Source organism: Dreissena polymorpha, chromosome 3 (assembly GCF_020536995.1).
Source record: "Dreissena polymorpha isolate Duluth1 chromosome 3, UMN_Dpol_1.0, whole genome shotgun sequence".
Classification (NCBI taxonomy): domain Eukaryota; kingdom Metazoa; phylum Mollusca; class Bivalvia; order Myida; family Dreissenidae; genus Dreissena; species Dreissena polymorpha.
The window spans coordinates 33,984,612-34,009,548 of NC_068357.1; the positions used below are offsets into that span (position 1 = coordinate 33,984,612).

Consider the following 24,937-nt stretch of genomic DNA (forward strand, 5'->3'; position numbering starts at 1 on the left):
GTTTATATGTAAAATTATGGGAAACTGCGGTACCCTCTCAACGTAACTCAACGAAATTCCCTTTATTAATTGCTATGTTGAGTCAGAAAAAAGTGAAAACGATGTTAAGTTAATATTTTTATAAAAACATATCGATAATTGCCATCGTAAAAGTGTAATTTATTACATATACCACTATTTCAGGTTATTCGTCACGGTAACCTTTGGGATGTCGGTACCTGCGCGAGCATCAGTTATTGGCAGCTTCAGTAAGTAACCTGACCGAAATCGCCGTCGAAAAGCGGGTATAGCTTACCGAAATACCAGTTTTAAAACACTAGTTCGTTTCAGATATATGCGAAAACAATGTTTTGTTGATATTTCTATAACTAACATAGGTATATACCCTTGTAAAAGTGTTATATATTACTCATACCATCATTATACGTAGTTACACGTTGGATGTCGGTACCTTTCATAAGCGTCTGAGCGCATCTTAACTTTCCGAAATACCTGCTATAGATATCTAATGTTATTTGAAAACTAATAAGTTATGCTTTTGCATAATATATTAATGTCACAAAACCCTTTTCTCTGTGTAATAGCGGATTAATCATCCGGAATATCGCGTATTCTTTAGGCATAGATGCTTCTTTAGTGTTAGCATGTCGATGTTTTCTAACCGCTAGGCTACGAGCTTAAGTGGGCGGGATTTTAATAATTTAGTATACTATAACCCAATATGAGTTGTTTGCCACCGGTCAGTGCGCATGAGTGAAAACTCCCAATCGTAATCAGTAATAATCAACTTGTCTATATGTTTGTCTTCATCCATACTAGAGCGCATTCTCGTGATATACTTCGGAAGTTATAAGGTGATTGGTCTTTTATTGGAAATAACGAATAATACATGTCAGTATTTTAATATTTCACTGTATGTTTACTTTGCTCCTTTAAATCCTTTATCGCATATTTGTTAAGCTGTATGGAATGAAAGAGACAACATATTTAGATCATTTTATAAACATTTATCAATATTATTATATTATTATTATTATAATATGTATAATAATAATATTATTATTATAATTATTATTACTATTTTTAGTAGTAGTAGTAGTAGTTGTAGTAGTAGTAGTAGTAATAGAAGTAGATGTAGTAGTAGTAGTAGTAGTAGTAGTATTGTTATTATTATTACTATTATCATTAACAAAACATGCAGAGGTAAATTTCAATTGTTAATTGGAGGTTTGGTTTCAGTTCCAAGATGTTCGTCTACGTTATAATTTCATCCTGCATCGTGGCTATTGTGGCTGCTAATTGTAGTATCAATCCGTGCCTAAACGGAGGCACATGCAATGCCTTACATAAAAACGACACTGCACAATTTTACTGCCGCTGTCCATCCGGGTGGAAGGGGCGCTTTTGCCAGGCCCGTAAGTGATTTGTGTTATTATCAATTAAAATAATGTAAGCGGGTAATAAGTGGACACTTTCCGTTAAAGCGTATTGTTTTAAAATTAGTTGTGTGATGTACACGTACGTTAATATGATTATAGGTGCTACCTAATTTACGGGCAAAAGCTAATAAGATGTCTGTTTTAGATAACATAAGTTGTAAATGTCTGCACATAATCATTATTGTGGAACAAAACCTTTAAATGTTTGACATAGAAATATGTAAACTGGACAAACCAATAAAATGTACATGTAATTTGTTTTTAAACAAATAAAAAACAAAAATAAGAGTTAGGCTTTAGATGAAACAACAATTAATCTTGTTTTCAAACTCTTTAATACTCAGTTTGATTGTTGTTCTCTTTTTTAATTGAACAAATTTAGTCATTTAAAATTTTAAAATCTCGTATTTTGTGACTGTGACCTTGACCTAGTGACCTGAAAATCAATAGGGGTCATCTGCCAGTCATGATCAATGTACCTATGAAGTTTCATGATCCTAGGCCTAATTATTCTTGAGTTATCATCAGGAAACCATTTTACTGTTTCGAGTTACTGTGACATTGACCTTTGACCTAGTGACCTGAAAATCAATAGAGGGCATCTGCCAGTCATGATCAATGTACCTATGAAGTTTCATGATCCTAGGCGTAAGCATTCTTGAGTTATCATCCGGAAACCATTATACCATTTCGAGTTACTGTGACCTTGACCTTTGACCTAGTGACCTGAATTCAATAGGGATCATCTGCCAGTCATTATCAATTTGCCTATGAAGTTTCATGATCCTAGGCATGAGAATCCTTGAGTTATCATACTGAAACCACTATACTGTTTTGAGTCACTGTGACCTTGACCTTTGACCTAGTGACCTGAAAATCAATAGGGGTCATCTGCCAGTCATGATCAATGTTCCTATGAAGTTTCATGATCCTAGACGTAAGCATTCTTGAGTTATCATCCGAAAACCAATTTATTATTTCGAGTCATTGTGACCTTGACCTTTGACCTAGTGACCTGAAAATCGATAGGGGTCATCTGCCAGTCATGATCAATGTACCTATGAAGTTTCATGATCCTAGGCCTAAGCGTTCTCGAGTTATCATCTGGAAACCATCTGGTGGACGGACGGACGGACCGACATGTGCAAAACAATATACCCCTCTTCTTCGAAGGGGGGGGCATAAAAATTGTTTAGGGGAACATGTATAATACATTATTGGTTATCATTTAATCACTGCCCTCACATCATATCTTTTATCTAACTTCACATTTTCTATTTACATAGGTGCGACACCAATGCTTTCGTCTAGACCTGCGAGAATTGAATAACTGAATCATGTGAACAGCATTTTTTGACAAACATGCTCCTCACTCTGCTTAATTGTGGTCAACGAAAAGAGGAAATAATTTCCAAATAGTCAAAATATGCAGGGATGTCAGTATGTTTATAAGAAGGAAGATTAAGTAGAAGAGGGAAATAAAATAAAGACTTAATTTTACTTCAAGCTTGTATTTATGATTTCAATGTCAACATTATATTATATCATTGTAAATCCAACACATGAATTTGACTGTGGAATGTTACAAAATTAATCAACAATGTTTATATGGTACATTAAATCAATAATTGTTTACTTCAGTGAAATTTATAATGAGCAAGATAATAGCGATACAGACACGTAGACTCGTAATTGTGTTTTTGTGTGGAATGAACGAATCTGCATAGACTGATTGGGATTTCTAAACGGAGAACATATCTTTTGTACATGAAGGAGTTTTTGTCTGTTCATCAGAAAAATATTTACTATTTAATACAACTTTTCTTTCCTTTATTTTCTGGTGCTACTTCTTCTGAACTTGTATTATAGTTTTCATTAATCAACGTTTTATATCTTTTAAAAAGAAACAAGAACGTAAATACTCAGTTTCAGCTTAAACAATAAATATATTGAAGAACGCTATACGGCGTTAATTTCAAATATGATAGTTGAAAATAAAAATTCTATATTCACCGGTGATTGCATAGAGTTTAATTAAAAAACTTAATAAACGTGCATCACTTGTTTATCCCTTATCCGTCGTAAATCAATTATTGTATCAACTTAAAAAGTTTATTGCATGAACAGTTTATAAAGTTTCTACCATTTAACATGGTACATCTCGCGATGTTTATCACATAAAACATATATGTAACGCACGATTGTAATTTAAAATTGAACGTCATACATGTGTGGTTAGATCATTAAACGAGTTTCCCCTTATAACGACACCTTTAGTATTTTGGTAGTTTTGGTTTTTTCTAACAATAAAAATTAGTAGCATTTACCAATAGGGTTTCATTCATTTTTTTCTCAATCATTCATGTTATTGTATATCTTGAAAGCAATACTGTGGTATCATCATAAGGCCCTTAACGGTAGTCCATTGTGTATTCCCCTGACGATTAACTGACAGATTACTGACCCTGAAATTCTGCAAGGTGAAATTTAATGTGTAATGGTAACTGAGCCTAATTCTGTGTCTATGAGTCTTTTCGAAGTTTCTGAGAATAGTTTGGATATCTAAACACTGAAGAGTGTTTAATACTATTTGATGGACTAAAAGACGTAGTGATGTGGCCATTGTTCTGGGGGATTTCTCTCAAATCGGCCAAAAATATTCGGATGTATTCATTCGCGTCTACTGGAAATTTTCTCAGCACTTCATAGCTATCAATATAGGTCATTTAAGGTGATTAAAGCTGGATTAAACAGCTATGTCGAAACAAGTATTAATAGTAAATTGGATGTTGAACCTCATTTTTATCATCTCAGGTCTAATTAAAAAGCCTGCATAAGTGAATTGAAAACTCTTTGTATAAATTAAAGTCAATAAACTATACAAAACAATGATTCCGAAGTGTTTGCATCTATCTCTTGGAAGTGATATTTTGCTTAAGCCTAAGGCGTAAGCCTAAAGCTGCATTAAAGTATTGGTCATGGCGTACACTGATTAAACATAAAAACATAAACACAACATGATATGTAAAATTATTATTTATTCAGGAATTAAAAAACATACATAGAGTTCATCTGGTATTTTCAAATGAAATATTCACAATTATAACATGACCTACGCTCAAGGGGAAAAATAACGTAATGCTCATTTTTGTTTATTGCACGGTGTTATTACACTTGTTATTTAAATGTGAAATTACGTCTTTTTTAAAGAAATTACGTCATTATTCCAGCGATTTTTTTCAGTTGAACTCTTTTACGATGTGAATTAACGGTGAAAAGAGCATAAAATACAAAGACAATTTGTTGGTCGTGTTACAAATATAATCTAAGATTTGTGGTCATTTTGTATTGAATTTATTAAACTCGTCATCTAAATAAAGATAAAAACTCGACAATCCTCGTTTTTATTTTTATTTAGATGACTTGTTTGATAAAGTCAATACAAAACGACCACTCATGCAAGATCCTATATTTATGCCACTGCATTAAGCAAATGGGTCATTGGACAAAAAAGGAACATTCACTACACAATGAACAAGAAGTTCTATATTAAAACAAGCTTCTTAATAATGTGTAAGTTCAATGTCTCACTGGAGTCTTCACAACACAATGGTCCCAAAACTCAGTGTGCTTTCTTTCTTGTAACATGCTTTTTATTAACTACTAGGCTTATTGAAACATTCTATAAATGCATTGGCACTTAGTCTATCAGAATTTACATAAATGCAACATGTTTGCTATCTGCTAGTTGTTAATTTCTTTTCTCTTTTACAGTGTTTGCATAGGGTCTACTTGATATTTTTTATAACGAAGCTGCTTTTTTGATGACAGACGCATACCCTTCATTATAACTGCATTTTCTTTACAGTTAACTAATGTTCCATCACATAAATTCAACACAAAAATTGAACACTACGGTTGAGTTCACAGTTGCTTATATTTCATTCCCTCCCAGTTTAGTATATCCAGAATCGAGGCGTTTAGTATTTAGCATCCAGTCAGAATAAATCATGAAATGTGTGCAACCCAGCGCTTGCCAGAACAGCTTCTAAAATATTCAACAAAAGAAAAATACATAATAAGCCAATATCCGATGTTTATGTCAGCACAGTTTTATTGTTAGCACTAAATAGCAGTTTTGAACAGTTTGGTGCAAACATGATCGAGTACGAGTTGAACTGTTGTTTTCAATCATAACCTTATCTTAAGAAGATATTAACATACCAACAATAGAGGATCTTGGAATAATCATGTAGAATCAACTTGAAAAATTACACTAACACTGGAGGATAAACTTTTTGTTTATTTTGATTGAATGAATAACAGTAAGCTTAAAATCGGCGAAAAATTGCTTTGTGACGAAAACGGTTTCTGTTCACCCGTGTTTGTTATATATAAGGCATTCTTTCGCAATATAGATCTAGCTTGATATTTCTTGTAACCAAATGTAATAAATCAGTTATATATTTACTTACCAATCGATTGTTATTCCATATCTGTTTTTCATTTAAATGTTAACAAAAAACAGAAAGTCAATTCCACTTTTCACTCCCTTTTGAGATATCGAACTTATACGTCATTGTTTGACAAAAGCAGTGACGTCACTGAGTCATGTATATTTGAAGATGAAAGAAACGCGGTCGTTCATGTTTTGAACAAATAAATCTTTTTAAACAATTTTAAAATAATTTGAAAGGTTAAAAATAACAATAAGACAGTTTTATTGATTGAAACAAATAAATGCAAGACAAAAATGTATCTTATTCGATTTGTTGAAACCGGATGTACGCAATACAATTTAGACGGGTTATCTTCCTTTTGATTGTGTGTAAAAATAATGTCACCACTTTTAGATAACCAGTTTAAAAAACGGAGGAAAGATAAGTGTCCAATGAATAAGTATTCAGGGGAGATAAATAGCATCGCGAAAATAGGTGACGCGTGGCAAACAAAAAACCAGTCGCATCATATGTGTAATTTTTTGTTGTTTTGTCTAAATTTCCAAATGTATGAACGGTCAACGCCCGCTACGCGGGCTTTTGCCCGTATTATATTATATAGTCTATTGACAATGCTGAATATATAGAAAACGGTTTAACCTATTACAACCAACATGTCAACCGTCAAGGTCACAGGTGCTTGAAACATGTCATTCGCTTGAAACATTAAAACAGGCACTTGCTCAGAGTTTGTTAAAACGTGATGTACACATACGTTTATAATATATATAATGTAGTCTTTTGACGGTGCAGACATTCAAGAACACAGTTTTACCTGATGCAACCATGCAAGTTGGTATGATGGTTACTTTAGATGAAAGTGGACCATACTTGAGGTCACCAGGTCAAAAGTAAAGAGCATAGGTTCTCGTAAAGATCATAGGTGTTCGTATCATGAAATTTGCTTAACGAAAAATAACAATTTCATGTTTTATAGGTTCAACTGCCAGTTCTTGTGTGTAAATACCAAGTCATAGTTGGCCTGTTGAAATTCTCTCCAGAAAGGTAGTTTTAATACCAACCAGCCTAATGTGAAAGGCTGTCGTTTGGGTTTAGCTGTTGGCCGGTATTTGGTGATGTAACTTTTTCCAAACAGATTATTTTCATAAAAAGCTGGGAGTCACAAGAGTTGGTTTTAGGCACGCACATGACACGACAATCGAAAACATTAGACAACATTTACATTTTAATCATGAAAACGTTTTTTTTTTTCCAATATATATTAATGCTAAATGATGCACAGGTAATTAGATAAATTATAATCAGTTTGTTTACAAATAATAAAAAAACGTTATTCAAATATAACTTTGATTCAATTAAAATAGCACTATAACTATATTCACACATGTATTATCTCTTAAATATGTGAGTGAGGGTGAGGGCATTCCACTCCACTCCGTACATAGTTTGCAAGCACTATATGCAAATTATAACAAATTTGAACCAGTTGATCATCAATAGCTTCAACATTAAAATAAATACAAACATTATTTGTGAGGGTCGATGGCATCCCAGTCCACACCGTACATAGTTCGCAAGCAATGTTTTCATATTATATCACATTTTAAAGCTTTTATATCACAATACAAACAATATTTGTTTAACAAATAATTGACTATACATGACTTCCTTTAGTCCCTTATCACAGCAACTGCAAAAGAGCTAATACGTGTTCCCTATCATTACTTTGACATTTACATAGTTAATTTGATTAAGTACATGGAAATACAAGGACATATATGATTTAGCTGCTTTTAGAGTGGGTATAGTTTCGTTCATTTTACAATTTAAATAAACATTTTGATCAAAACAACTATTTAACTTAAGGGTCTATTTGTATAAGCATGTCCCAATAGAAACGGGGGCATATTCAAAATGTTTGAAAAATGACAAAATCCAGAAAAAACAATTATGTTATTAACTTATTGACATGCTTAAATTCCCCAAATATATGTTCTATAGTTCACTGCGGGGAATCACGTGGTTTTATTTTGATATGGAACACGGAAAATGGCGGCGTCATTGTCTCGGTAAGAGTAACTTTTTTGCTTCTCGTACTTTAATTCGAAATGTAAGCTTGAAATGATGTAGCCTATCATATGCGGAATCGAAATCCGCGTGTAATGATATCTTACTTTTCTAAATTAACTACCTACTTTTCTCATATACCCTTTGAATTTATATCAAAGTGAATTATTTTAAATGATAGTTTCACGGAATGAAGGCATTGTGTCATACATTTCATAAAATAAACATAGGTAATACCATATTATTGCAGTAGAAATTTGAGAAACATTATTTGGAATATTTACGATATTCTGAACGGCTTACCACTTAATATGTAAATAAATAAACGCGTAAATAAAAAAATGATATGTTTCACGGAATAAAATATGTATGATATGTTTCACATAACATTTGTTAAAGAGCTTGTTAAATATTTATTTTCAGACTTGGGTTGTGTCGAATTTGCGGCAAGGCTTTTCGCAGCGCCTTAGGGTAAAGCGATCATGAAAGAAAACATTCGGGGGTTAGGCCATACAAATGTTGTGGACGGATGTTCTACAGCAAAACAAATTTAACAAGGCACATGTAAGATGGTATTGTGAATATTTGTCATTTTCAGAAAAGTGAGTGAGAAAAACAGTTGGTATTTAGGCACAAATGACTATCCCCCAATTGTATTTTATTACTGTTTATAGCCGATTATTGCGACACATTGCAACCAAAATTGTTTTGAAAACGTAAAATATTTACGTTACCATTCTTGCAATTGCTGATGATGGCTCTTGAGAAATGTACATACACATCGACAACGCACGGAATGTATACTCAATTGGTACGAAGCATTTTCGAAAAAGAAAACCCAAAACACCAGGTTTATTCGATATTGTTTTGTCATTTATGATCCAAAAAACGTTTGACATGTTAAGATGGATCGATTTCATGTCGGGACAGGAGTTTAAAAACAATACTCAAACTTCGTTGCACCGTTTTTATTGGAGGATGTGACAAATCTTCTAAAATAGCAAAAGTTTAAAAACATTCGAATTGAATCAATTTAAATCTACTATCTTTTGCGTCATGAAACGTAAGTCACCCTATAAAAAATGAAAAACTTGACCAGTTGTTTAATGTTTTTTTACAGCAATGTTTTGTATTAAACTACAGGAATGTGAGGCACCCAAGTCCAACGTGTAGATCTCTTGTTTTTCCTTGTATGTTTTCTTATGCAAACTGGTCTTTACTTTCCTGTAGGTGCGCAGCACATAACAAAACTTAAGATTTTGCCTGCGAGACATGTGGGAAGTCTTTAAAGGCAGACCTAAGTGCGTGACACACCATCAAGAAGCGACGTTTAAATGTGACACATGCGGGCATCAAATGAATAGAAGAGACCAATATGATGATCACATGGCTATGCATCTTGGGGCCAAGAATCATGCATGCAATTGCAGAGAGACATACACTCACAAGCCGAATGTGTATAGGCATCAGAAATTTTGCAAACATGATTAAAAGGGAAATACTAATGCAGTTGCAAGTAATAATACGCAATCAGCTAAAGAAAACGCTTAGACGCGAGTTGTTTACTTTGCTTTTCAAGTTTTTGATTGTGCAACAAATTTTAAGCCAATGTATAGTAAGTGATTTATTTTAATTGATCGTATAGGTGCAATTTGTACACAGCCATATCGTCATGGTTATCCTCAGGGAGCGTGATACGCTTTAATGACCTGTTAATTTTTTTATTTCATTTTTTGAAGGTGATTATGGTGATTTTGTTGTGATTTTTCAACCTTTTCTCATGATTAACACTGTGATTTAATTTAATTATCTGTGATAGTGATGATTTGTGAACGCATACACGCAAATCCATGTTTGCTATTATTGTTTTGAAATAAATAAATCAACTAAGCGTTGTGTTATTGTACAATCATTTAGAAACAGCAATTTATAAGACATCCAAATTACGGCGGCAGTTAACATTTGAACACCTTAACTAAGCCCACACCCGTTTGAACGTATAGAATTTAATCTTGCATATTGAGAACATGACAATGTTACAAAATTCGCTTGTATGCAAGAAAATATATAATAACATACCAGCATTAAATTGAGAATTTGTTCAACATTTGGTTTAATATTCACAACACACTTCTTTGATATCCAATATCGAAGGGAAATTTTCATTCATAGCAATTCACACATTAATCAATATGCTGCATCGGCGGCTATGTCTCAAATTCTATGGTATGTGATAATAACTTAAACAACGCTTATATAAGACGTAGGAATGACAAACACAATGTGAATAAAATTGTACCCTGATTTTCAATAGTTTTAATTTATGAAACAAACAGCCGTTTCTGAAAATTGTCAGATCAAAATTATTTCTACTGTCATACTGTCGTTTATTTCCATTAATTAATGCCCATCTTATCAGATGGCAGGATTTTTTACTCATTTCTCGCTTTTTCCAAACGTACACCGAGAGACCCGAGCTTTGAAGACGTCCGTGAGGAAGACACTGTGCCAATCTTCTTTCTTCCCTTTTGATCTTTTTTTCGAACACAATCAAACACGTGGTTTCTGAAGAAAACAAAACGTAAAATTCAGAATGGTTGCATTGTACAGTTCTAAAAAGCCCGTTTTAAATTGAAGGATTGCAATCGATTCTTAAAGCATATTATTCAATATTTCCATTTTTATTCAATTGTAATTTTGACTTAACCCAATCCATGAACACCCATGTGAACACAATCTTTTTTCTATTCTTACATTATTCGGTTTTATTTGAAAATAGACGACTATTCTATAAAGAAAATTTGTAGATTTTGCCATAGAATACATGTTATATCTTTACAATGGAACGCTGTAACGGGGCAAAACGGATGTGCCTTCTATGCAGATTCTGCAGTGATCTGGTTGCTCAAATACGATTTCCTCGGACTCTTCTGCAAGGTTGTAGAAGTGCGAGCGGCTCGTGCGGTAGGAGAAACATCTGCGAAAATTAAGCATCATACGCATATTAAACAAAATGCACTAATGTTAGATATTCCATTTTTAAGATAAAACTTCCAGTAAAGTGAAGATACGGTCGCAGTTAATGTATGTGTTAATTTTTACGCCATTTTCAACACACGGTCCATCATACGTATCACGGCGGCCAGTTAACCTAACCGCACTTAGTCCCGGGCGTAACCGGTACTATGTGCTGACACTTATACTAGTAACTGAGAAAATATCCGACGTTTTATTTCTCGCCTTTAGACAATACGTGAAACATATCAAACAATTAACGTGAAACATATCATTAATTTGTATTCCGTGAAACATATCATTTTGTTTTGTGATTTATTATGCAGAAATGCAGATAATGCCAAGTTTTCAGACTCTCAGACAATTTGTTTGTAATATTAAGAAAACCTGGTTTATATTTAATAAAAAAAATGATTTGAGGAATGTCAATATATAAATCATAATTGTGAAGAATTCATTTAAATCCATGAAAACTATCACTGTAATGCATTCGCATGTATACGAATTCAAAGTGTAAGCGAGAAAATTTCTCAGTAATATATGAAATGTAAGGTTACATTACACGCGGAATTCGATTCCGCATATGATAGGCTACATCTTAACAAGTTAAAATCAAACATTTAGGTACAACAAGAAAAAATAATACTCTTGCCGAGACAATGCCGGCGCCATTTTTCGTGTTCCATATCAAAATAAAACCACGTGATTCCCCGCAGTGTAGTTTCACATTCAGTTTGATAAAAGGTACAGTTAGTCGAAGTGGTATTTCCAATTTTGAATAAGAAGAATTATGATCCTATTATTCTTTGTACAATTCTATATTGAAACCACTGTAAATTGATATCTCGTGTAATATAAAAAGGCATAGAACAAAATATGGTGCCATTCGTTCAATATTTGGTAATTATATCATACATTGGTTTTGTACCCCTTGTATTTATTAAGATGGACCGTACGCTCATGGGAATAAAAGGCTTCATAAAACAGTTGTCAGTAGAGCATATCAGCTTATTTAATATTGTAACTGCATTAATATATTTTTTTAACATTTTGAACCAAAGATATAAGAAAGTTCAAAGTTTATTAGTTCTCACTCATAATTCAGAAACATAAACCTCGAAGAGGTATACGGGAATAACCAATAAGGTTTGCAAAATAAATGTGATGCGAAATGGGGATTGGGACTTTTGTTACTTTGATGACAACTTGTCAAAGTGCTCTTACAGCTTTCCGGTACATCGGATGCTTTGTAGACCCTGAAGTCCGTATCCTACCTATCCTGCTCCCTCGATCGAATTCAAACTCGCCGATAGAGTGCGCCGCTCGCTGCCGTGGCTACCTTTACAGCGGCACGGAGGTCAGAAAATAGGGGGTGTCAGCATAGTCATCAAGCATTTTTTATCTGAGCATTGCGGTAACAACAACCACTGTTCACTCATACATCATTGTGTTATTTTTAATAGACTACAATTTATATCAGTATACAGAGGCAAAACTGTGCACTGTTTGCACGAAGAACTGTATCCCAATGTTTTAAAAATACAACTTTCTCAAGAACTTTTTTTAAGTTGATATGTATAGTTCTTATAATCTTCCAGTAGGCCAGTTTAACTAAGCAACTTACGCAATAAGACGACATATTCAATTATTTTGAATTCATATAATAATGAATCATTTGTATATTGATGGAGATTAATAGTTTTGAACAGGTTGTTTAATGCCATTAAATACACAAATCAGTGTATTACCGGAAATATATAATTAATCTTATACAATATGAAACAGATATCGTGTGTTAATCATTCTCAGATTTTACAAAGCTTCCATAAATTTCAGTGCAAGTTCTTATTTTGTATAAGGCTATATGCATGAATTGTGTCATTTGATGCCGACTAATCTTTAAGAGATGTGTTCACAGATTTTGGCATGTCTTGAAGTTTGTCATTAAATGTTTTAAATTAATAAATGCAAAATTCAGAACTAAAACGTTATAATATAAAACAAGAATACTTTTAAAGAAAAAAAAACAGTTATCCTCGCCTTGGCTCGAACCACTGACGCTTAGAGTAAAAGGCTATCGCCTAAACCACCCAACCACCCATGCTGCTATGCAAGGCACAGTAGTCTATACTTTATATAAGCATTTCACAAAATAGAATGATAACAACAGAACTCTCCAAATTAGTCAATTGTTTCGCGTGTGTAACGCTTGATAATTTTATCATTTTTTAACGAAGATTATTCGTAAGCAACAAATGTATATTCGGTATAAGTCTGCGTTATTAGTGTGATTTCACTCACAGATTGTCATTGTTCGTTTGCTTTTTGAATATGTGTAATCAAAATTGGAAAATTCTCATTTTGACAAACTGAGCACAAGTCCATTTAAGATTAGAAATAAAATATGTTATGTATTACAATTTTAATTATGATCAAAGCCGATCAATGAATAGAATAGAATAAGTCTAAGAATTGTAAAAGGAGCTCATAAAGAAGGAGGCGCTGTTGATTTTATGGGGCAATACAAAATCAAGCTGAACTGTATTTAAATATGTGTTGTTGTTTTTTAGGCCGGCAATTATTGTTTTTGTGGAGAATATCTGATCGCTATGATCAGGCCAGATTCGGAATGTAACAGTGTGTGTCCTGGTGACAGCAGCAAGAAATGCGGAGCAGGAGCGAGGATTAGCGTCTACAGCAACATTCACTGTGGTAACATGTTGTACTTGTATTATAGGCCCCTCAGATACGTCGCAGTGGGTGTGTTTTAGAATCACCATGTTAATCTTTCTTATGTCTGTGGCTTTCTCTGTCTGTGAACAAAGACGATGCAAAACTCGTTAACATTTATCTGTTCGTTGTGACATGAAGTTATGCCTTGCTAGAAGTACTCTTACACTAAATACATCATTCAAACCATTATTCCTTTTTTATATGAGGTTGTACGTTCGCAATTGCCCTTATACTACCATTAATAATGTGATCTGTTATCCTTGTGAGCTCATCTGTGCAATGCGCAAGTGGAAATTTTGGAACCGCCCTTTGTCCGTCGTGCGTTGTCTATAGGCAGTCGTCTGTATATTTTAAAATCATATTATATGAAACTGTAAGGGTCACGGGTTTGAAATTTGGTTAGTAATATTATATACCGTGGTTCTGAACTGCGTTTGTTTAAATCATGCCTTTCCTGTCAAAATTTTCCACAACACAGGGGTCACAGGATCTATATAGACTTATATAGTAAAATAACTATAAATATCTTCTTGTCTCAAAATACAAGTCCAAAAGCTTTGATATTTGATATGCAATATCAGATAGATGTAATGTACAAAGTCTGTTCAAATCATGGTATCAATCTGGTATCAAAACTGGCTTTGCAATATGGGTCACGTGATTAGTGGTAAATTTATTAAATATCTTACCTAAAACAACATGTCCCAGACGTTTGATTTTTGGTAAATTCACAAAGTGGTCATATGCAAAGTTTCTTCAACGTCCCTGCTGTCAATACTGGTGCCATGGGCAAAATGATTTATATAATTATACTTGTTTTTTTTATTACTTAAACAAATCTTCTCTGACACTGCATGCATCAGTGCTTTAATATTGGGTAGTTCATCTCGCACAGTGGTCCTCTACTTATTTTGTTAAAATCATGCCACATGGGGCAAACCCGGTCAACTGATTTATGAAGACCAATGTAGCAATATTATTAAAAAGATTCTTTTCTGAAAACACAGGACCCAGAACTTGTATATTCGTTGTGTTACATCAGATAGTGTATAAATGTATAAATGTTGTAAAGAACAGGTCACAGGGATCAACACTGGCCACGCCCCATCACACAGGTGAGCAATCTATGGGGAATATTATTTCATATCGATACCTCTTATCCTCGTGATGCGTCGCTAACAATGTTACTCACTTATAGTTCCATGAACACATGTTATCGTCAGACAAAAATTGCAAGAAAAGCCTTTTTCGACGCGAGATTCTCACTCGTGTAAATTATTGTATGAATATTGAGCAACCAAATTAGATTTCTATTATGTAAAAGAACTATAACACGGTTTGATTATAGTTTCTTTTGCAGCCCCGCCTCATTGACAAAGAGAAGCGCCGTTCACACTCAACGCTGAGTGAGCTGCAACGAACAACCCGAAGGACTATCTTTGCTTTTTGAAAACGTTTGCTGTAGTTATTTCTATATGACATTATTTACTATCCCTTTACTGACTGCCTGATTAAAGAGTGTTTGCATTCTTTTTTGCTGAAAAGTGTCAACAAGGATGTATAGGATATTGTTACGTTGAAAAAACAACAACTTTAACTCAGACACATAAACCTGATTTTAATGACACTTTTAGAATACATATGCATCAATGCCATACGTATGAAAATGATTACACATATATATTTCTCTATGTTAATTTATTATGTCAATAAAAGCTTTCTTCTGCGAATCAGTGTGTCATTATTTTATTTATTGTTTTTCTGTATTAACACGTTAGTTTCTTCGTTCGAAACAAACGTAATCGAAATACAAAATATGTAACAACAACAACATTAACTGTCATGAAACAAAACACTTGAGATACAAACAAAACACTAGAAATTAAATGTTATGAAACCATTTCTTCATCGTTCCAGAAGTTGATCAGACACAACCAAATCGTTAACGTATGGTCCTCACCAAACAAACTCTGTTCAGACCCCTATACGTTACTTGCCATTTGCAACACACAACTTTAGGGGATGCTTGACAGAAGACGCAAATGGTGACCCGATTATTCAAGAGCAATAATCACGACTGTGTGACTAGGCTTTCTGGATGAAACAAATCAAATTTAGTTACCATCGCAATCAGTCGTTATAAACATCACAATGCAAACACATTCCCAAATTAGTATGTTGATGTATAAACAAACGTTTGCCAAAACAACGCGATTCACTTTGTATGTGTTCTACAAATCTCGAAAAACGTGTCTTTTCAGATTAAACACATCTAAACAAAACTATATTCTAACATACCAATACGTGTTTTTGCGCTTATCCAAATCAAGGTACCCTCTTTAATGTACCGATACAATTAGAATGTGACCGTACCAGTTCAAAATATGCGCACCTTGCCTCTCGACATATGTCAGATTCAAGACAGACGCATGCTTAGCGTAGCTCTTCCAATGGTGCAGCTCAAGTTTCACGTCATGTGTATCAGGAAAGAAGTATCAATATATGGTTTATTCTGTTATTTTCTTTCAAAGTTTCAAAACATGCTTGCATGACAAATGTTTCATACCAACTGACAAACATAAAACCACACAATAGACAACGTGATTGAAGTTACGAAAGTTACTAGAATGTCAATCAACGTCTTGAAAATGTAGTGGGCGGTTTGTTTTACTTGAATCAATATGTCAAAAGTTGTTGTTCGTTTATAATAACTCTTTATCTTATACGTTGTTGAAGCAGGAAAGAATAATCTCATAAAATGATGTTTGACAGAAATAGTTTTTACTGAACGTCCAGTAATAAGATAATCTTACATGTTAAACGACTGACATGTTTATACAGTCCAACCTGACGTAGCGGTCACCTTAGTATAGTGGTCACCCAGCGTTCAGACTAGAAAATCAGTCTTTATTACACCAGAGTATAACGGTCACTTGCCATAAGCGACTTGTGGCCATTATAATTCACGCGGAGAGCCCTTAATTACGTGTGTTACACGGTAACGAGGCTGTCATGTCGAGGTGCAAAGTAATCACTCAAATCGATCTGCGATGTTGTCTCTTACGTCTGACGTCAAAGCCTATATTCTGCGGTTAAAAAATCTGATATATGCCGCCAATTGTGAGAAAAAATAATATGGTGTTGAGAAAGTTTGTATTTCTGGGATAATTACGCGCAATCTTCAAAGTAAAATATAGCATAGTATGTAAAACTTTTTAAATAATTATCGCTCATTGAATGTTTAAAATCAGTTATTGACTAGGTAGTCATTACATTATTAACTGTAAATAACATTCCGGATCAATCTTTAACTTTTCGAACACGTCAATTTTGCATGCAATGGGATTTATACATACATCTGAGCTTAAAACGAGCAGGCAGCCAAGTGTGTGAATCTGTTTAATTATGGAACAAGTGAGAATTATTTATGTAGTTTAAATAATTGTTATAAACACATGTTACTTAGTTAAGTTTTAAGATTTGTTCTCAGTTATCGTACATGAAGTCCTTAATAATCAAAGCACAAACGCAACTGCAGGTGTTCCTAATTATGTAACATAGTGCAAAAATAAATCATGTTAATTAATAGCTCGAATTTAAAAATAAACTGAAGGCTTTGAACAGGTATAATCAGAGCTCCAGATAAGGATTTAGTCTACAGGGTATTTTACCCCCTGAAATTATTGTTAAAGGGTATTTTACTCCTTTGTTTTAGCCATAAAGGGTATTTCGGAATTTTGAGGTGTATTTTCCATGTCCATAGAAAACTGACATAGTACATGGCGTGTTAAATCTTGAATTATTATTATTTGTTAATTCATAAATGCAAACATAATAAATTATCAATGATTATATGAACAGACTTTCTTTAAAATATTCAACTTACATGTGTTGTATCTCTGTCTTGATTGGGTCTTTCTTGCATATAGTATTCATGTAGTACACCACGAACGCCATTTCGCAATTAAACTAAGTTATGGCACTGCTTGTGCAATGAAAAATAAAGTCACACTATATGTGGTCTATGCAAGTTAACAATAAACTTCTACAACAATGAGATCGCTTAAAATTATTTAAAAAATTCTAGAAGCATCATAAGATTTATCTCTAATGGCATATTGTAATATACAATTACTTCCTGCAGGAACCGCTGTTCGATTGAAACGTCCCTTTTTCGAACCTAGAACACAATGGGCCGCCATTTTTATTTCAAGGTTCTTTTGATTGACTTACTTTTGATTCAAAGGTTAACTTACACTAAACCCTTAACAGGATTATTTGTTTAACCGGTTACGCACTTTAATCGATCAAAAATGTGTACCGCGATTTGTATTGCGTAATGTTACGCACTGCGCCGATTTTTAAAGCGTTTTTTTAATTTTTCAATGCGTAAATACGCAGATACGCATCTTATCTGGAGCTCTGGGTATAATGATATAATTATTTATTTCAAACCTGATCTGGTTGAAGCGCTGAATCAATCACCACAAAATTATTATATAAGCATTCATTGGCGAAATTATTATCACGTTATTGTACTCTGTGTTAGTAGTAGTAGCGATAGTAGTAGTAGTTATAGTAGAAGTAGTAGTAGTAGTAGTAGTAGTAGTAGTAGTAGTAGTAGTAGTAGTAGTAGTAGTAGCAGTAGTAGTAGTAGTAGTAGTAGTATGGTAGTAGTATGGTAGTAGTAGTAGTAGTAGTAGAAGTAGTAGTAGTAGTAGTAGTAGTAGTAGTAGTAGTAGTAAGAAGAGGAGTAGTTGTAGTAGTAGTAGTAGTAGTAGTAGAAGTAGTAGTAGTAGTAGTAGTAGTTGTTGTTGTAGTAGTAGTGGTAGTAGTCGTAGTAGTAGTAGTACTAGAAGTAGTAGTAGTGGTATTATTAGTAGTAGTAGTAGTAGTAGTAGTAGTAGTAGTAGTTGTTGTCGTAGTAGTAGTAGTAGTAGTAGTAGTAGTAGTAGTAGTAGTAGTAGTAGTAGTAGTAGTAGAAGTAGTAGTAGTAGTAGTAGTAGTAGTAGTAGTAGTAGTAGTAGTAGTAGTAGTAGTAGTCGTAGTAGTCGTCGTCGTTGTCGTAGTCGTCGTAGTCGTATAGTAGTCGTAGTAGCTGTCGTAGTAGTCGTAGTAGAAGTAGAAGTAGTATTCGTAGTTGTCGTAGCCGTAGTAGTCGCCGAAGTCGTCGTAGTCGTCGTAGTAGTAGTCGTAGTAGTCGTCGTCGCCGTAGTCGTAGCCGGTAGTCGTCGTCGTCGTCGTCGTCGTAGTCGTCGTCGTCGTCGTAGTAGTCGTAGTCGTCGTCGTCGTAGTAGTCGTCGTAGAGTCGTAGTAGTCGTAGTAGTAGTCTAGTCGTCTCGTCGTCGTAGTCGTCGTAGTCGTAGAGTCGTAGTAGTAGTAGTAGTAGTAGTAGTAGTAGTAGTAGTAGTAGTAGTAGTAGTAGTAGTAGTAGTAGTAGTAGTAGTAGCAGCAGCAGCAGTTGTAGTAATAGTAGTAGTAGTAGTAGTAGTATAAGTAGTTGTAGTAGTAGTAGTAGTAGTTGTAGTAGAAGTAGTAGTAGTAGTAGTTGTAGTAGTAGTATCCGTAGTAGTCGTAGTAGTAGTAGTAATAGTAGTAGTAGTAGATGTTGTAGTAGTAGTGGTAGTAGATGTTGTTGTAGTAGTAGTAGAAGTAGTAGTAGTAGCAGTAGTAGTAGTAGTAGTAGTAGTAGTAGTAGTAGTAGTAGTAGTAGTAGTTGAAGTAGTAGCAGCAGTAGAAGTAGTAGTAGTAGTAATAGCGATAGCAGTAGTAGTAGTAGTAGTAGTAGTAGTAGTAGTAGTAGTTGTAGTAGTAGAAGAAGAAGAAGTAGTAGTAGTAGTAGTAGTAGTAGTAGTAGTAGTAGTAGTAGTAGTAGTAGGAGTAGGAGTAGTAAGAAAAGTAGAAGTAGTAGTGGTAGTAGCAGAAGTAGTAGTAATACTAGTAGTAGTAATAGTAGAAGTTGTAGTAGGAGTAGAAGTAGTCGTTGTAGAAATAGTAGTAGTAGTAGTAGCAGTTGTTTTCTCTTTATTTCATATCAGACATGAACAATGGCAAGGTATTCAGCTATGTATTGTTAAGTATCTCGTACAATTATGATGTGATAGTCGGCTATAAATGCAGATAACATCCGTTTAGGGAAGTTATTTTTATTCAATAATAATAAAACAAATACAACAGCTGGGAAGTTAAGTATCACGATATTGATTTTATAAACGCTACAAAACAGGAAGGTTTTTCAGGTAAATCTTGCAAAGGTTCACATGACAGAGATCTAAACACGCAATCTGAACAATTCAATGTTAAGGGGCATACCATATTAAACAAAACAAAAATAACTTTTTTATTAACATGACAGCTTTTATACAATTTTATATGTAGCATCACGAAGTACAAATAACTTCCTTCACCCTGATATGTGTGTGACAAAACGAACTTCAATTATCATAAACTGAAGCGAGTGTTTTGAAAAATCCGAACAATGCTTTTAAATAATGTAATACTTAAGTACACTAAGCCTCTAAATCCTTGATAAAGTAACGATTGTTGACAACATTCCTTATTTGGTTAACTGTATAAATGCAACGCAGGTGGTAAAGAGCTTGAACATGAGTGACAGTACTTTTAAAACAGGATTCAAAGGAGTAATAAAGACATGTAAACGAGTATTCAGTGATTTATTTTGCCGTGCGTCCCGCGTGCCAGACGCACGTTTTTTTCTGGAGACGCATCATTCTCAAACATGTGCGTTCTCGGGACGCATTGTTTAAAAACTCAGATTTTCAACATCGTCAAAGTTGTACATGATACAGAGTTCGATTCGTGGATATAAGCAAAACACATGTCAACACCGTTGTGAAAAGTAGAACGGAAGTCATATTACTACATCGGGAATGTAGTCCGCGTATTTTGATTGGTTGAAATATATCAATTATCCAATCAGGTACGGCGTTTTATTAAAAGTTCGTTGGACGATTAATTGGCTGTCCCGGATGGTAAACAAAGAAAATGCGACCGAAAAAGGTTTTCGAAATTGATCCTCAACAATTTAAACTCGCTGTGTAGATATTTATCGATAACGCGGCCTCGATGTAAACCATGTGGTTTAGATATGAAGAATAAACGGCGGAGTTATTATTTATATAGTAAAGCGATGTTATTATACTTTTCTGGATTAATTGATCTGTGTTGTTTTTTCTAAAGTGACAATTAAAATTTGCAAGTTCTGAAATAAATAGCATCTTTTATTTTTATATGGTACATACATATAGTGATACAGATCGTACAGTATTCTGTTCTATGTTACGTAGAATGTAAACACATATAACAACACAGACATCTGCTGTTTATACTGCAGGATGTGAGAGGGTTTTTTCTATACAGAATAAGGTCTCTACCAAATTCAGGAACAGGTTAACTGTAGGGAAACAAGACAAACTTTTGAGGGTGAAGTTGTGCAATTTTGCCCGGAATGAATTTGTGGAAAAAGCTCTCCCTGTTTGGAGAAAAAACAAGGCGAGAAGGCTATACACCTTAAATATAGTATGAGTGTTGTTACACTAAATCTGTATTGAAGTTGTAAACCTTTTGACCAAAGGAGAAATTGTATTTTGTCACATTGTTTGAAAGGGCTAATTTTGACTAAAAATTATAAACACTAGTCATCCAATTTATTAAAAGTCTAGTCAGTCCAAATTGTTAAAGATGTTCAAAGTTCTCTGTTTTAGATGTTATATCTTTCACTGTTTGTTATTAAAAGTAAAACAAATAAAGATTTTACTTGCTATAAACCTATTTCTGTTTTTAGCTGTAACATTGCATAAAAGAGCCCCTGGCTAATTTACGAATTTACAAAGACACAATTCATACAATATTATAACTAAAGGACCACAATGGAAATAAGGGTTTAATTGCAAACACTTTATTGTGCAATCCTTAACGTATAATGTTGATTGACATGGCTTTGTTTATACATGCAGGTTGTTTTTTATTACTTAATGTGTGTATATAACATGCTGCCATGTAAATCTATGCATTTTATGTTGAAATAAATCTATCTATCTATCTATCTGGGACCCATTGTTTTCAGTTTGGACCCATTGTTTCAAAATATTCGAGTCTCATGGACTCATTGATGTAGATTTCAAAATGAATCACTGAGTATTACTACAATTGGGCAAAAAAAATGATGAGTTAAGGCATACAAGATTAACGCATCACTACCATTGTTATAATTAATTGCGTAATTACATTTTTTAATACTTAATACTACAATTATAAATTGCACTTTTTAATATGTCATTTTTGTAATACGAGCTTATGTTACATGTTGTATATCGTTGATTGTAAATAAATTATTCCCCATCGAGAAATAAATACAAATAAGCATTATGAGCCCTTTAAAAAGGGTATTATTAGTTGCTAAACGATACAACTTTTAATTGTATAGTGTGCATACGTTTTTGCTTGAGTTTGACTTAATCACATAGATTTTTATAACGATCTATAACGAATACTTTTAGCTTTATAAGAAAACATTTTTCGATGGACAGTTATCAGTTTCTAACTCGGCCGAGACACAATAAGAACAAATGTTCTGATTGAGTTTTATTATAGTTTTTTTTTCAGATCATGCGATCTCTACAATCTTAATAATGTTTCATTATTAAACTCTTAGGAAAACTGTCCAGCAACCTGCCGGCCATTTTTCCAACGGACCAAAATTAATTTCAAAATGTATCGAGATATATAGAGAATAACAGGTTACTGTCCCATCGTTTTGTAAAATATCAGGCGAGGCTTAGAATAATATAACGGCGAGGATTGCAAAACACTCATTTTTTTAAATTTTAAATGTACGGATACCCGCTGATTTTGCATATCCGGCTTTTACACGTTAACATACATGTAGCAAATGGCGTTCGAAAAGACGACACGAACAATTGCTTATTTTAAACATTGTATATAAAAAAACAAGTTGTTTGCACTACGAATAGGGAGAGTACACCCGCTTTAATTATAAACGTCTTGAATTGGAGATCAGATATGGACTGCAGCGACAAATTTAATCGAAGAACACACATCACCAAATAGTTTGGAGACGCCATATTGGAGATGTGTATTGAAATTGACATTTTGATGATGGTGTAAAATATTGACATAAGCGTGTTAAATCGTGTGTTTTAATAGTTGAGGATTAATATACAGTTATCATTTGTGTTGACTTTCTGTGAAACACTTGCGAGTGCAATGACTATATCGATATTTATTTTCCCATTTAAGACGTCATTTAAATTGGGTAGTGCGGGCTGTGGTGATTTTAAAAAAATAAACGTTTTTGTGATTTATGACTTTAAAATAGAATGAAATATGTACGTTCTTTGTAACAAATTGTTTGTTTTGTTGAACCTGATTCATGTTGATAGAAATTGTTGTCTTTATTGCAAAACCCACGTAACTCAAAATATTGACTGATATAAGAACTTCCTGTTGACCATGATATATATCAGACAATGTACTATCAGGCAGATATCAATGCTGTGTTATGATAAAATTTGGACGAATGTTATGAGTAAGTTTCATGAATATATGACAATAAATGAGACTTGTATAGTGTGTTCAAGGTTTTTGATACAATTGACCTAGTCACCTTGTTTTTTACCCAAGGTGAATCTGTTCTTAATTTGGCCGATATGTTATGTGAACATGGCTGCCATGTTTTTAAATGGACCCCGAATAATTTTCGAACTCGGTCGATATATCATTGGCGCAAATGCTGAGATACAGTTTCATGATAATTTTGAAAAAGTGACTAATAGAGTGTATATATATATATATATATATATATATATATATATATATATATATATATATATATATATATATATATATATATATATATATATGAGCCGTGTCACGACAAAACCTGTATTCGTGACATCAGTTATGGCGTTTGTAAATTCTCTGTAAAGTGACGTCAACATTTTTTATAATTTGCGCGATTTCGTCATCACTGAAACATGTGAATCTGTGTAGCTGTTTTGGGCAGTTTTGTATTTGTGAAACATCGTTAAAGGGATCTTTTCACGCTTTGGTAAATTGACAAAATTGAAAAAAGTTGTTTCAGATTCGTAAGTTTTCGTTTTAGTTATGATATTTGTGAGGAAACAGTAATACTGAACATTAACCATGCTCTAATATAGCCATTATATGCATCTTTTTACGATTTTAAAACCTAAAAATTATAAAGCGTTGCAACGCGAAACGATTGAATAATTTGGAGAGTTCTGTTTTTGTCGTTAAATTTTGTGAAACTACGAAGATTGCTTATATAAGGTATAAAATACGACAATGATGTATACTCGGCGGAATAGCTCAGTAGGCTAGAGCGTTTTTACTTCAGGACTCTGGCAGAACTCCAGGGGTCACTGGTTCGAAACCTGCTCCGGGCAATGTTCTTTTCCTTTTTTTAAATTTTTTCTTGATTTTTTACTGGAGCTTTTACGATCCAATGTTTAAATTTATCAATATAAAGCATTTAATGAATAAGTTAAAAAAATGCCAAAATCTGTGAAAAGGCCCCTTTAATATGAAATGAAGTGATATGGATAATAAAATAGAAGTAAGTTATATATTTTATTATTAGCTATTTGCAAAAAATTGTTGATCTAAATATTTAATAGAATATAGTGAACTAGACGTGTTTACAAATTAACCACCATGTTAAACGTTGTTAAGATATTCAGTGAATAAAATTTTTATATTTACGGTAGTAGAACTTTTCAGACTAAAAGTTTGTTATTTTTTTATTTGTACATGAATTGTTGTAAGAGTTTATCCCAACCTTTAAAGGCAACCATGGGGTTACACATAATAAGGCGTCCAATTTTTTGTATGTCCAATAACCCGACCGTTTTTACCTCCTTGTGCCGATCCTAAAGGCTAAACAGTTTTTCTAATTCGGAGCAAAATAGTATTTGTTAGTATTTGTTATCGATGTTTATTATAAACTCGACCATATTTTCTAAATTATTATTTGTCCAACTTCTGTATAGATTTTAATAGATTTGCATGCAGGAAATGATATTGCATAGAATTTTGGAAGATTTTTGTCACTTATTATCCTTGTTTCGGTAGGAAATAGCTTGTATGTCGCACATATAGATCTACATTGTCTCCTATCATTCAATCACTGAGTCTGTAATTTCGCGTATAGAAACACGTATC

The 24,937-nt window shown here is 33.5% G+C and overlaps 1 protein-coding gene across 3 annotated transcripts; it reads left to right on the top strand.

The window, feature by feature from the left end:
* Positions 1-709: 709 nt before the first annotated feature.
* LOC127873625 (uncharacterized) lies at positions 710-15,435 on the top strand. Of its 3 annotated transcripts, none has more exons than XM_052417511.1 (5): positions 710-854; positions 1,240-1,415; positions 12,208-12,338; positions 13,552-13,693; positions 15,075-15,435. In XM_052417511.1, the coding sequence occupies exons 2-5, from the start codon at positions 1,247-1,249 to the stop codon at positions 15,086-15,088; spliced, it is 456 nt and encodes a 151-aa protein (XP_052273471.1). In that variant the 5' UTR covers positions 710-854; positions 1,240-1,246; the 3' UTR covers positions 15,089-15,435. The 3 variants fall into 3 exon arrangements, 2 of the variants coding, with proteins under 2 accessions (XP_052273471.1, XP_052273473.1); XM_052417513.1 differs by having other exon boundaries at positions 792-891; XR_008046299.1 differs by lacking the exons at positions 12,208-12,338; positions 13,552-13,693; positions 15,075-15,435 and adding an exon at positions 2,726-4,273.
* The last annotated feature ends 9,502 nt before the right edge of the window (positions 15,436-24,937 follow it).

Coding starts and splice junctions, on each gene's coding strand:
- LOC127873625 (XM_052417511.1), top strand. CDS start 1,247: ATGTTCGTCTACGTTATAATTTCATCCTGCATCGTGGCTATTGTGGCT. Junction 1,416..12,207: donor GGGGCGCTTTTGCCAGGCCC/GTAAGTGATTTG, acceptor GTGCTCTTACAG/CTTTCCGGTACATCGGATGC. Junction 12,339..13,551: donor ACCTTTACAGCGGCACGGAG/GTCAGAAAATAG, acceptor GTTGTTTTTTAG/GCCGGCAATTATTGTTTTTG.